Genomic DNA, 15,733 nt, shown 5'->3' on the forward strand with positions numbered 1-15,733 from the left:
GGTTCAAACAGAATCCGGGTGTTCCCCTTTGAGAGATCAAATCCAGAAGCTCATCAGGCGGAGACACCCAGGAGGCGGAGGGCTGAGCCCCGAAGGCCTTGAGGAAAACCGACTCCTCAGCAGAAGGGGGTTTGGACTGCCAGTAGCCTTGTTGCTTAAGGATCTCCAAGATGTCCGCAAAGGACACATCATCCGAGGACGACTTTGGGGACCCTTCCGCATCATCGAGGTCGGTATCCGAGGTGAGAGACTCATCAGGGGAGTCGACGTGCTTCCTCTTACACTGTTTCTTCCTCAGAGGTTCCTCCGAAAGCGTTTTGGAGGGACCTCCAGGAAGAAGGGAACCCCCAATGGGGGTAACCTCAGGCCCAGGGGCTCCGCTGTCGTGAGACAGGGGGATTGCAAAGGCGCCAGTCTCCATGCCAAGGGAAGGTGGTGGTGAGATGGTAGAAGTGGCCACAGAGGATTTGGCCAAGGCACTCCTCATGGCCTCGAAGGCGGGACCCCCAGAGTCCTGGGATGGTTCAACCCCCGAGGCCACAACAGCAGTCGGAACCCCCGCAGCCGACTCACCGAGAGGGAGGCTCGGAACCGAAAGGATCGGTCCCAAAGCGTCCCCCCCTGGGGCCGACAGAGGAGGTCCGCGTACCGAACCCCGACCCAAAGAACGGGGTTGGAGTTAGGGTCGGAACCGACCCGACAACCTCCACCGGCTCCACCAACACCGACTCCAACGGCGCCAAAGCCGTTGGAGGAGGAATAGAGATAACAGGATGGGAAATCGGCTCCGGAGCCGACTGGGCTGGAGCCGAGATCAACTTTGCAAAGACCGGAGACTGAAAAAGCCTTTGAAGCACCCTGTCTAAATCTGAATCGGACATCCTCGACGACCGAGAAGAGACCGACCGGGTCCGAGTCGACTTCTCCGCCGGCTCCGAAAGACTGGGGGACTGGCTCCGTATGGGTTCGAGAAGTATCGGCGCCGAGGGAGATTCCACTACCACTGCAATTTCCCTCGGAGCCGATGTGGACTTCGGCACCTAAGGGGAAGAGTCTGAGCGGGCAACCCCCATCGGCTCCAAAGGCAGTGGAGCCGATGGAGATGACTCGCCTCTTGACTCCGAAGCCAGAGGAGTCGAGGCTGGAGACATCGAGGCAGACCGTTCCGCCCTCGGCTCCGAAGTCCGTGGAGCCGACGGAGAAGCCTGCCGTGACTTTTTAGCTGCCGGATCCGACGGGCTGGTCGGAGCCGAAGACTTTTTCTTCCTCAAAGGTGAAGAAGAAGATAGGGCTTCCTCAAAGGAGGGGTAATAAGCCCTTTCAAAACTTATTTTTCCTCTCTTGGAGGACGCGAGAGGAAAAAGTGTGACAAACGCTACAGGATTCTTGGAGGTGATTCGGGCCCAAACAGTAGACACACAATGAATGGTCGTCCATAATGGACATTTTATAACTACATTTCGAACATTTTTTAAACCCTGATGGTCTATGTTCCTTCGATATGGCTATATCTAAACTACAAACACACTAAATACGAAAAACTACACAAGACAGCCTAGACTCTAACTAAAACGCCTAGGATAGGGCAAGGCCCCTCTAACTTAAACGGGACCGCTTAAGTACCACAAAAAACACAATTTTACCACAAAAATATCAAATACACAGTCACACAATAAGTAGCTGTTAAAACAGCTTTTGGGTAAGTTTTAGCAAAAAAACTAGACAGAAAAAATCTGACTAAGAGGTACTTAGCTCAGCCAAGTCCGAGACCACGTCTATGCTTCAGAAGCGGCAAACGAGATCTGGGGAAGCAGTAGTGGTGCATCCTGGGATACGAGGTAACTCAGCCAATAAGAGACTGCGTTCTACTGTATAGCGGCCGAGTCGGAGCCGAGGATCGGCTCCGAACCCATCTGTAGAGAATGTAGGCGAGATAGGATCACATTACATCTTACAACTCTTCCCGAATCCATTACAAAAAAACAAAAACAAAAAAAAAAACTAAACTACTATTATTAACCATCAACTTTCTCTCCTCCCAAAAAACTATCTTTAATATACTGTCATTCAACAACACCAATATAGAACTGGTATCCCTCAACCAACCTTCCAGATGTTATTATAGACTACCTGAAATTTGATCTCTACCTTCAGCAAACCATAAAGACACACCAAAAACTAGGTTCCATTTACAGAATAAAACACTATTTTACTGACTCTGCTAGACGAAACACAACCACTTTTCTACTTCCTGCTCCATTATATGTCTCTCCTATCCCAACCAATTTCATCTCTTCCCCATCAGCCAAACTAGATCAATGTTAAAATAACATAGCCAAATCTGCAACCAACATATCTCATCACTGCCTCAACAACTAAACTGGCTCGAACTAAATAATTCTCTACTATACTCACAATTAAATTACAACCTCAAACTACCGCATAATCCTAAAAAAATTCCCATCTTTTCACTCCATTGCTCAACCTTACACTACTAAGAGACACCTACATTCCACTAACAAATCACTGCTCTCCATAACTAAACCTGACAATGCAAGATACTCCCTGTATTCACAACCACAACAGAAATTCATGTTTTCTAACCTCAGCACTATTTCTGCACTATTAACACCTAGAATACCATCCCACTCCACTTGGGTCTACAACCTAAACGACTTTAAATTGTCAGCTACCAACACATGACAGATAAATGGTTCTGCATCTGCACCACCCCTGGTTAAACTGGCACTAATATAGCTATATGAATTTGTACCATAACTATCTGCTGTATAAAACATAACGTAGTATTATCACAACCATATCTTCTCCTCTACCATCTCATCTCCTTTTTCTTCCTGGTGCCTCCTCCCCTTTCCTTTCTTTTGGCTGCTCTAACTATCTTACTTTCCGAGATTTTGAACAAGTTTTAATAATAGCAAATATTCTTATGTAAAACCAGACAATATATGCATATGATATTGCACTGCATACACATCCCTGTATTTAAGGAAGATAGTCATATAAAACCCATGCAACTGCTACTTTAATGGAAACTGTAAATGATACAACTGATGTGAATGATGTCTGAATAATGGAACTGTTGCTCATGAATAAAACTGACTGTAAATGATGAAAAATGCAAATGACGCCAATAAGTCTACATAATGGAACTTTTTCCCACAGGTCTTTGCTGAAAAAGGCTACTAGCTAAGTTAAACTTTCGCAGTAAACAAATATTAATAAATAAACTTTACCTCAGTTAAAGATTAAAGGCAGTAAAGTGGCAAAAACCCAGGGCTCCATTCTCGATCACATGCTTTTTTATGACTTCATAATTACCTCCCTATAGCTAGAAAATGGGCGACTATAATCCAGTACACTGATGACTCTACACTGACAAAACCTAATGGAACTGCAAGCGCTAACCCAGGAATACCTCTCATTCACCACTACTTCCTTAGGTGAAAAGTACAGTTTTGTACCTACCATAAATGTAGATGTTCGAAGATCCACATTGCTGCAGTCCTTACACTTGGGTAGTCCGCTGTCCTCGGTCGGCCCGAATATCAAAGTATTAGGCTGACGTCGGTCAAGGCGCTTAAGACTGACATCAGGACGTCAGGGTAGAAATGCGCATGACCGACGTCATATCCTCAGTCTTTTCTTGCCCCAGATGTCAGAAGACCCTAAAAAGAAAGGTCAAAACCAAAAGACAGCAAAAAACAACCAACCACCCTTGTACTAATCATATGTACAATATATACAATATCCACAATATGTACAACCCAAACCACACAACCACCTCTAACTACAGAGGGGAAGGAGGGAGGGTAAATTGGACTGCAGCAATGTGGATCTTCGAACATCTACATTTATGGTAGGTACAAAACTGTACTATGTTCTTCATCTCACATTGCTGCAGTCCTTACACTTGGGTAGAATCCCAAAGCAGAGGTAAGGGAGGATGGCAAAACTATGAAACAGTAGGAGCTGCCAAAATGCCCTGTAAAATTGCAGTGGCAAAACCAGCCCTAGATTTAGAGTAAAGTGGAAGGTGGTAATGCTTAGAGAAAGTATGTACTGAACTCCAAGTAGCTGCCTCCAAAATATCTTTAGTTGCCACCCCCCTTAAAAAAGCTGTAGAAGTGGCAGTAGCCCTAGTGGAATGAGGCCTAATCCTAGCTGGAATCTCCTTACCATGATGGGAATAACAGAAAGCAATACAAAACCCAATCCACTTAGAAATAGTCTGTTTTGAAACAGGTTTGCCCTGAGAACCCAAAGCAAAAGAAACAAATAACTGCTGAGACTGCCTGAACCCTTTAGTTCTGCTCAAATAATATCGCAACTGCCTGTGTATATCCAAAGTGTGCAAAATCTTTTCCCCTTTATTTTGGGGGTTTGCATAAAAGGTAGGCAAATGAATAGTTTGGTTTAAAGCCACACTAGAAACCACTTTAGGCATAAAGGAAGGATTAGTACGCAAAGATACCCTATCCTTATGGAAAAATTAAGAAAGGCTCAACCGCCATAAGGGCCTGTAATTCAGAAACCCTTCTTGCAGAGGTAATGGCCAACAAAAAAGCAGTCTTCCATGATAAATACTTCAACTCGGCAGTAGCTGCAGGCTCAAAAGGTTGTAGAGTGAGTTTCTCCAACACAAAATTGAGATCCCAAGCAGGAGTAGGAGCTCTACGTGGGGGTCTTATATTCTTTGCCCCTCTAAGGAATTGCTTAAACAAAGGATGAGAAAACAATGGTGGGTCACAGTCATAGTGAGCAGAAATTGCTGCAGCATGAACCTTAATAGAAGAGAAGGACAAACCTTTGTCCAGTAACTCAGTAAGATATTGAAGAGCCACACTTAAATTAGGCTTAGAAACATCAAATTCCTTTGCTGTACTCCAAAATAAAAATCTCTTCCATTTATCTGCGTACACTTTCCTTGTACTAGGCCTTCTGGCCTCCAAAATAACATTCAAAACTTGCTGTGGAAGCTGAGACCCTCCAGGGTTTAAAACAGAATATGCCAGGCTGTTAGGTGAAGAGAGTGAAGTTTGACATTGAGTAAATGACTGTTCTCCTGAGACAGCAGGTGTGGAATTGAAGGCAAAGGCCATGGAGGCTCCGTACCAGACTTCTCAGTAATGGGTACCAGTGCTGTCGAGGCCAATCTGGAGCTATTAAAATCATCCTCTGCTTGTCCTGTCTGACCTTCAGGAGTACCTTTGGGAGGAGAGGCAGAGGTGGAAAGGCATACACATGAAGATTGCTCCAATTGAATGAAAGAGCATCCACTTTCCAAGCTGTGGGATGAAACCTTTTTGTGCAAAACTTTGGCAGCTGGTAGTTTAGTGGAGAAGCGAACAGATCTATGTCTGGAGTTCCCCATAACACTGTCAATTTCTGAAATACATGAGGATCCAATTTCCACTCGTGGGGATCCATAATTTGTCTGCTCAACACATCTGCTAAGGAGTTCTGTGCTCCCGGCAGAAACCTTGCCTGAAGATTGAGCTGTAAACTGAGAGCAGTCTCCCACAAAATCATTGCCTGTCTGCATAGAGGATAAGAATGTGTTCCCCCTTGCTTGTTGATGTACCACATGACAGTTGTGTTGTCTGTTAGAATCAACACCTGCCCTGGAAGAAGTAAATCCTTGAAAGCTATTAACGCAAATTGGACTGCTAACATCTCCTTCAAGTTGATATGTAGATGTTGAAGTCTGGCAGGCCACGTGTCTTGTACCCACTTTCCATTTAGATGAGCTCCCCAAGCTTTGTCTGAGGCATCTGTCGTTAGAATCTGACTCGCCTCTGGCCGGGTCACAGAGAGTCCCTTGTTTAGGTGACATTCCTGGGCCCACCACAAAAATTCCTTTTGAATGCAAGGTATTATCTGAATGACAGTGTCCATATCTTGGCAGTGCTGTGTCCATACATTTTTGAGATACCATTGTAGCTTCCTCATATGCAGTTTGGCATTGGGAAGCACCAGAATACAAGATGCTATGAACCCCAAGGCTTGAAGGACTGTCCTTGCAGTCAGCCAGGACTGATGAGACAATTGATGGAAGTAAAGAGAAAGATTCTTTTGTTTGTCCGGGGTCAAAAAGGCCATCTGGGATGCTGTATTCAGTCTCACACCCAGAAAGCACATGTCCTGAGAGGGTACTAGACTGGACTTTATTTCGTTCACAGAATACCCCAGGCATCTTAGCACTGCTATCACATACTGTAAATGATGAAGAAGTTCGTCCTTTCCTTGGGCCAGAATCAGGCAATCGTCCAAATAAGGATAGATCTGTATTCCTCTTAGCCTGAAGAAAGCTATCACTGGAGCCAGAACCTTCGTGAACACTCTGGGTGCAGTAGATAAGCCAAAGGGCAATGCAGAGAACTGATAATGAGAAGTCCCAGCCAAAACGCAGATACTTCCTGCAACTTAGCCTGATAGGAACATGAAGGTAAGCCTCCTTGAGATCCAGAGTCACCATCCAGTGATCTTTGCCCAGCAGAGGTAAAAGCTGTTGTAACGTCAACATTTTGAACTTGGGAATGTCCAGATAAGTGTTGAGGATAGATAAATCCAAAATTGGTCTCCACGTGTTCCCCTTCTTTGGTACTAGGAACAGGCGAGAATAAAATCCTAGGCCCACTTCTAGCAGAGGGACCGGTTGTATGGCCCCTATTTGGAGCAGCAGAGAAATTTGTTTGTGAGCCTCTAGTCTTTGCTGAGGAGGAACGTCCGGCATGCCTTTGAAAGGAGGCAAGGTATGGAAATAAAACCTGTAACCTCGGTGTATGATATCCAATACCCATCTGTCTTGGGTAATCAAACTCCAATTTTCCTTGAAGAGTGCCAACCTTCCTCCCAAAGGTGCTGCCAGACAAGAAGGATCTGGCAGCTGAAAAGGTAGGTCATTGGGCCTGTTTACGAAAGGACTGGCCCCTGCCCTCACCCGAAGATTGTGCAGGTGAACTCCCTGTTCTAGGTCTGAAAGAGCTCTGAGCTCTGCCCCTACCACGTCTAGATCTACCCCTAGACTGTGAATCATAAGAAGGGTACGTCCACCCCTTAGGAGGCCAATGCCTGCTAAACTTCGGAGGCTGAACTTGCAAAAAATCTTTAACAGCCTGCATAGACTTAGCCTTGTCTTCCATTTTCTTCAAGACTGACTCCACAGGTGAACCAAACAACACATCAGACTGTAAAGGAGCATCCAAAATCCTAGTCTTAACATGGTCAGATAAATTCTGATCCCTCAGCCAGGCGTGCCTGCGAAGAACTGACCCAGTGGCAGCCACCCTAGACGAGGCCTGTACAGCATCAAAACCACATGGCAAAGAATGCTTACCCACCTGTTCAGAGACATGTACCAAATCTTGTAATTCTTTACACTCAATGCCTTCCACCGGAGCATCTACCTTAGACTTCAATTGAGGAAGAAGATAGTTTTGATATTTCAACATGTGAAACTGGCAATTCAAAGCCCTCATAGCTAAGGTGGAAGAAGTATAGACTTTCTTTCCCCATCTATCCAAAGCTCTGGCCTCTTTATCTGGAGGAACCGGAGTTTTTACAACAGAGGCCTTGACACCCTTAGGTCCCTGACTAACAGTTTCTGGGTCCGCCCTAGGACTCTTATATAGATATTTATGAGCCTCAGGCACCCTGTAATACCTATCCGGTTTAACAGGAGCAGGAGGCAAAGAATCAGGATTAAGTGAAGCCTCTGCAAACACATCTTCCACAACATCTAGAACAGGTGGTATAGCCAAAGGCCTATGCTGGGGTAAAAGCAAAAATTCCCTAAGCCTTTTCCTGGAATCAGAGAAGTCCTGACCTTCCCACTTAAAGTGCTCCCTCATGGAATGAAGAGTATCTGAAAAAGAAAAATCCTCTGGAGGAGAAGCAGAAGGAGTCGAATCATCTGCATCAGAATCAGAATAAGGAGAGTACTCCTGCAAGTCTTCAGCCGAAGACTCCGAAACATCTGAAGCCTGCTCAAAACTCCCCAAGTCTGGTTCCACCCTAGGCCTCTTATCAGGAGGGGGCAAAGAACCCCTAATCAAAGTAATTAAATCTTCTGCCATTTTAAGCATGTGCTTCTTGGGCACAGATCCTGTGGAACTAGGAGTGACACCAACCGAAGCTAAACCTGGCCTGCCTCTGGGAGAAGCCTTGGAAACAGAAGGAGGGGGCCTAACCACCCTAGGAAGGGAGGGGAGTACAGTAACCTGAGAAGCCCCTTCAGCCTGACCTGCCTCCTGAGAGGCCACATCCTGCAATATCAAAGTCTCCCCTGGGACTCCAGAGAAGCCTCGGGAACCACCGGTTCCACTGACCTCTAAAGAACCGGCGTCCGCGGACGACTCTTCTTGCCTGGGCTTAGCTGCTTTGTCTTTGCGCTTCTTGAAGAAGCGGGCCGGAGCATCCGGCGGCATCTTATAATTGCACCGCTCAAGACCAACCTGGCACAATCTAACCTTCGCAATAGTGCGCTTATTGAACCTAGCACAAAAGCGACACCCAACAACGCCGTGCTCAGGCCCCAAACAAGGAATACACAAAGTATGATAATCTCTATGCGGTATCTGTTTCCCACAAGAAATACAGTTATTCACTTTTTCTGACATCCGGTAAACCACTGAGGCAAGAAAAACTAAAATATTCCCCAACGGGTACTTAGCCAACTTTGACTCTGTCTGAAACTCCGAATTCGAAAAATTTCAGAACGCCGAACGGCACTTGCAACGCTGCTTCTGCATCGGACCATGCGGCAAAAAAGACTGAGGATATGACGTCGGTCATGCGCATTTGTACCCTGACGTCCTGATGTCAGTCTTAAGCGCCTTGACCGACGTCAGCCTAATACTTTGATATTCGGGCCGACCGAGGACAGCGGACTACCCAAGTGTAAGGACTGCAGCAATGTGAGATGAAGAACATCAACAGAGCTGGTGTACCACACCAAGCTCCTAGGTATTATCATACATGATGCTATGAAAATAGACAACTACAGTAAACAGGTAGCAATCAAAACTCACAAAAGGCTGTGGCACACTATATCAAATTAGGCAATACCTGACAAGATTAGACCAGGAAAGCCACTACCTCAAACCTTTTGTCACAAACTCTCCTATTCACTACTCCTGTATTTGTCAGTCGATAAACCACTCTAATAAATATGCTCGAAAAATGTTACAACAAAGTAGCCGAGATTTGCTGCAATTATGCCAGACAGATTAACACCACTGCCCCACCTTGAAACAACCAAACTAGATACAGCTCACTCACCACCTAACTTACACAAAACTAGTCACCACACACTGTCTTACACAATCCCAAACAATGCCTTACACTTGATTTTTCTGCCATACTACCAACATCACATACTCCACTCCACAAACAAATTACTATTCCTACCTACTAAATCCAACAACAATGCATGTGATTCACTGCACTCTACACATCACCCAGCTATGGAACTCTATCCCTTCTTCCCTAAAACAGATCAAAAGCCTCAAAACCTTTAAAATACTACAAAACCAGCATCTCACCAAGTCCTGGCTGTGCTCATGTTCCACTCCTGGCTAAACTCTTTGTCTGCCACATTTCTCATTTCCTTCTCTATACCCTTAGCACTGACTTTTGCTTTTCTCACTATGTTCGTCTCACTCCCCATCTCTCACTAAACACATGCTATTATTTAAAATGTAAATTGAGGCAGTCTCTGTTGTAATTACACATGTAATCTTGAAGTTGACATGGTCTCTTATTGTTTAGAGAATGCAAAATTTGATTACCTTACTGTACTAGTATTTTAAGCATGAAGCTTTTCTACATGGGCCATCAAGGACATTACTCAGACCAATGTATACCTTGCAATGCATTCAGTGTGCCTAAAGCTGGTAGATAAAACTGCCAAGACCAATTATTTGCTAGCAGATTTATATCAAGGCAAATATACAAACAGTTGATTCAAAAAACAGATACAAAAATCAAATGAAAACTCTTCAAAGTTATTTATTACTGCTGCTTTCTGTCTACTTACCAAGTCAGCCACCTTGGCCAGGTCAATCATAACATTGATATCATTCCCACATTCAATGATGGTCAGACGACGCTTCTTACCTAGAAAAAATATCCAGCAGTGAGACAAGAAATGCACAAACAACTAAAAGATCTTATAACACTGCAAAAAAAACCCAAGAAGTCAGTAACCAAATACAAAAAAATGGACAGTTTAATGCTGTGAAAACAAGAGCAGAAATTTAAATTATTTTACAGCTACACACTAATTCTGCAATTTAATACAACTAGAAACTGAATGAGCACACTTAGATGTGCTACATATTGTTAACAGTGATACTGGGCAATAAGTCTTTCAAATTGCTGGTAATTCCCTTCTGGGTGAGGAAAGTAAACCTATACTTTTTGTCTGTGACTGATAGAGCTGCTTTCTCGTTTACCTACTCCATTTTGTTTTCTGTTTTAAGAAATCTGTCTGCCCTGGTGCTTTTGTTCTATGTGAGGGGTAGACACTTAAAGGAGAACCACACCCACAGACTCAAAAAAACATGTTTATTTCATCATGGTTTGGCATTTCCTACATTTTAACACCACTCTGGTACTATTTAGAGTTTTTTAGATATGTTTATACGCAATGTCTGACTCTGACCACATGGTGTCTGGCATCTTGAAATAATTCTGACTGTTTAGTCTGCCTCTAAGTATCCCAGAATGCATAGTTTGTCTTCAAAAAATTGCATCATGTCTGCCACTTTTTCCCTAAAACTCCTGTCAGTGCCATGATTTTACAGGCATTCACTGCTGTGTTATAGTCATCTACTTTTGGTCAAAATTTTATCCGTTTTCAATGACTACTTCAAACACAAGTAGTACAAATGCTACAAAACAGAACTGAAAAGTGCATGTTATTGCTCTTTCTTCTTAGAAATGCTAACTTGATTTCTTCTGTGAAGGCTGAAATCTAGTTCTTCAAGGTATCTCCCCTCCCCCTTCACACATACCTTCCCCTAGGGTAATTTGACCCATTATATGCATGCGATTGACAGCTCACAGCAGGTAACCAGACTAATGTACTGTTTTCTTGTCAGCCTTTCTTTCCTTACAGTGGGAGACTTTTTTGTTGCACTCCTCCTGTCAAATTTAGAACCAAGCTCAATAGCACTGGGAATAATCACTGCTTTGCAAAGCATCAAACTCTCACTTATTTTTCCTTGCTGTTTGGTTAAATAGCTAACCAATGCTATGCTATAAACACACACACACGCCCCTAGCTTGCATTCATGCACACACATACACACTTGCCTCTGGCTTGCATTCACACACACACACTTGTCCCTAGCTTGGATTCACACACACACTTGCCCCTTGCTTGCATTCACACAGACACACACACAGACACACACACAGACACACTTGCCCCATGCTTGCATTCACACACACACACACACACACACACACACACACACACACACACACACACACACACACTTGCCCCTTGTTTGCATTCACACACACTTGCCACTTGCTTGCATTCACACACACACACAATTGCCGTGCGTTGCATTCACACACACGCACTTGCCCCTTGTTTGCATTCACACACACACAATTGCCCGTTGCTTGCATTCACACACACACACAATTGCCCGTTGCTTGCATTCACACACACACACAATTGCCCCTTGCTTGCATTCACACACACACACAATTGCCCCTTGCTTGCATTCACACACACACAATTGCCCCTTGCTTGCATTCACACACACACACAATTGCCCCTTGCTTGCATTCACACACACAGTTGCCCCTTGCTTGCATTCACACACACACACAATTGCCCCTTGCTTGCATTCACACACACACAATTGCCCTTGCTTGCATTCACACACACACACTTGCCCCTTGCTTGCATTCACACACACACAATTGCCCCTTGCTTGCATTCACACACACACAATTGCCCCTTGCTTGCATTCACACACACACACACACACACACAATTGCCCTTGCTTGCATTCACACACACACACACACACACACAATTGCCCCTTGCTTGCATTCACACACACACACAATTGCCCCTTGCTTGCATTCACACACACACACACACACACACACACTGCCCCTTGCTTGCATTCACACACACACACACACACACACACAATTGCCCCTTGCTTGCATTCACACACACACACACACACACACACACACACAATTGCCCCTTGCTTGCATTCACACACACACACACACACTTGCCCCTTGTTTGCATTCACACACACACACCTTCCTTGCATTCACACACACACAAACACACACACCCACACACACACACACACACACACACACACACACACACACACACTTGCCCCTTTGCTCTACAAAGATGTAAGCTTGGATTCAATCCCAGCTATTGTCATGCATGCATGCCCAGCAAAGATGGCTACTTAGCGCTTGCCATTATAGTTTGAGAGAGATTTATCATAAAATGATTACTGGCTTCAAAAATGCAGCCTCCCAAATCCTAGAACTGGCAACTCCTTCAAAAGACTTTGCATAAATCTGTTATAGACAATCAAAAGAAGTGAGACTTGTTCACCCTTATAGGGTGTAGGGGGCTGGGGAAGGCAGCTCTGACATCACAATGTGGGAGGTCCACTGGCTCTTCTATACAGCATGCAAATCAGGCAGTGCTTACATCACTTTGGGAGAGGAAACATCCCTGTAACTACAGCAAGAGCTCTGGCAGATGTGACACCATCATTTAAGAGCCAACTAGAGGATTTTCAACTTTGTTTTCAAAGTGAAAGTAAAACTGTAGGGAAAGGTAGCAAGCCTAAGAGGTAAAACAGTTGAGTGGATTACTTTTTAAAGCTGCGGTTCTGATTTTTTGAGGCTGTATCAATTAACAGGGACTAAAAGAGACAGCAGGTTGAGCAATCCGCTTGAATATCCCGTTGTTGTCCTTTAAATTATATAGGCTGCACAGTTCACATGTTTTTTCATCGGTTAATTGTCTCAAGTGGTACTTAAATACACGGTGAATTTCTGGCCCTTTGTCTTTTGCTGAAAAGATTTTAAAAGCCTGGATAAACTAAAGCACTGCTGGTGATTCCCTGCTAGTGCGCCCCACTCACCCTCGCTTGCTGATGTGATTTTTAAACCTGATTATTTTAAACTGCCCATCCCTACTGTAAATTGAGTTTAATAAGCTCCTTCCTTCCTTTCTACACTGCTGTTGATAATATCGAATTATCTGCCTTTCCTTGCGCTTGTACTGAAAAAATTGCATTTTGCCTCTCATTGTTTGTTCTACCGATTTACTTGATCTGAATTAATTTTCCAGCTAGCTATTGGATAAAGTGGTGTATTCGTATGGTTTATTATCAAAATGTTGAAGTTTAAAAAAAATGGAGCGAACATCGAAATGCAAGGTCGAATACCTGCATATTAAAGTAGGTGAAAATGTCAAATCTGATTAACGAATTCAGCAGATTCGACATTTTCGCATATCGAACGTGAAGTCCATATAGCAGCAGTCTATCTCCTGTACTGCAATTCACGTTTTTGTAGAGGGGCAAGCCCTCCTGTGCCCCCCCCCACACCCCCTGCAAACTCTATTTCCAGCTCAGAGACTGCACTACAGTGAGGAAAGGGATACATTTCCCAATCCGCACTGTACCACAATCTCTAGGCATAACATCGAGTACATACCAGCGAATGCACCGTTGCATTTGCTGATATGTACTCTTGCTCTCATAACATTCGGCAACATGGAAATCGGACAACTGCCATTCGGCATTTCCGTGTTCGCTGAACATACATTCTACATTTTGATAGTAAACCGTAACCTTAACGATAGCATGCACTTGTTTTTACATCAAGAGGCTAGTGGATTTTCCATGTAGTGCACTGGGAAGTAGTTTAGTCTGGTGAGGCTGGGGAAACAATCTTGTATCAGGAAAATAAGTATATTTTGTGCATCTATTACACTTTTTAGATTGCGGTGTATCTGATCACTGGATTTTTTTCTGCCTTTTACTATGGACTGCATTATTTTCTTTTCAGCTGTATTTTCAGCCTAGATAGCATAGTCTAGATTCCGACCTGCTGAATCTAGCCTGTTTTTGTTACACGCAAGCACTAAACCAGCCAAATTGCATTAAGAAAGGCTCACCGCACCCTTGTGGCAAAAGAGTGTGGATCTAGCCTTTTCTGAGCTGGGGATTGCTGGAGGAAGGTGAGCTGTGTACTTTCCTATTACTAGATTACATTAAAATTGTTTAATTTCACCTGTATTTATGATTCACATTTGGCTTGCTGATGCACATCACACAAAGGGGGTTAGAGGTGTCCTGAACAGATGTAAACGCCTTGAAACACAATTTTTCCCTAGACAACTGTCAGTGGAACCCTCACAAGATTCTCTGTGGCATTAAAGGCAACACAGTTGCACAGTGAGCAGTGTTGCCACACCCATCATCCACAAGCCTCAATTTAACAACCCTTGATAGGCCTACAAGAAGGTGGTCACAGGTCAGCTGCCTGTTGGGTACCAGGATCCTTTAACTCATACATGCACTCAAGTCACTCAAGTCACTCAAACAACAAGTACTGTTATGACTCAACAATTGGCTTAGCTTCTGGTGTCAGTCTGGTGGGGATATCTGTCAGCCTGGGAAAACATGCTCAACATGCCACGCTGCTTTTCCAGAGATGGTCGGCACCTGTCTCCTCTAGGCTTTCGGATACTGGCAAAGGCGCTTGCCTCCCCCATAGTGCCTTTTTTTAGGCAATGCCAAAACAACAAAATTTCCAGCGTAACAAATTCCACCAGAGGCAAACTCAAGGTTCTGCTGCTTAATGCTACAAGTCTAAATATGCATCTGTATTCCCTGGAAGCACTCTTCAGCCTGGAAGATGCAGACGTCCGTGCAATCACTGACATATGGTTCAATGCCAGAGAGAGCACCCCAGCCATACAAGGCTACAATGCCTTCCACGCATTCAGACCTCAAAATGAACATGAAAGAACCAAAGGTGGAGTGGTATTCATCTTCATTAAAGCAAAGTACACAGAGACTAGTCAGACAGTACGACTCTCTCGAATTACTCTACTAGGCAAAATACCCTACCGTATCATTGCTAGCTATAGGTCCCCCACCACGAACCCAAAAAAGCACACTGCCTACCTGGACTTACTGCAATCACTCTCCATACATCCCAACACCTTAACCATGAGTGATTCAACTATCCTTACATCAACTGGTTGACATATACAAGCACAAACACGCTCGCCCAGAGGTTCCTGGAATTTTTAATTCAAATGCTCTGGAACAGCTGGGCTGCACCCCCACAGGGGGCTGAAATGTCCTAGACACAGTACTCACCAACAAGGGGAGTCACTGCACTCCCCCTGTGTGACACCTTCCCTGGTAAGGTCAGACTACAAAACTGTCTCATTTGAAGAAACTATTGGACCAGACACCCCCAGAGAAGCAAAAAGAAATCTTCCAAAGCTAACTTTAGATTACTAAGCAATGGTATAAAATGTTTTATACTCTCCTACACTCACAGACAATGATACCTATGCAGAGGTGTACTCAGATGCCTTGTACAGACATTTAAAGCAGCTGTATACACTAGGCCATACCTGACCGTATCAAAAACGGGTCATCCCGAAAAATAAACCACCCTCGTA

At 44.3% G+C, this 15,733-nt stretch overlaps 1 protein-coding gene across 1 annotated transcript in view; it reads right to left on the reverse strand.

Annotated features, from left to right (window-relative positions):
• BMS1 (BMS1 ribosome biogenesis factor) overlaps window positions 1–15,733 on the reverse strand; it is a gene marked incomplete in the record, with an annotated part of 1,196,647 nt that overhangs the window by 1,022,499 nt on the left and 158,415 nt on the right. Inside the window, 1 exon segment of the mRNA XM_044056283.1 lies at window positions 10,058–10,137. Within this exon segment, the coding sequence (XP_043912218.1) occupies window positions 10,058–10,137 (80 nt within the window).

The sequence above is a fragment of the Protopterus annectens genome, chromosome 14.part0, assembly GCF_019279795.1.
Source record: "Protopterus annectens isolate FY-2018-M chromosome 14.part0, PAN1.0, whole genome shotgun sequence".
NCBI classification, from domain to species: domain Eukaryota; kingdom Metazoa; phylum Chordata; order Ceratodontiformes; family Protopteridae; genus Protopterus; species Protopterus annectens.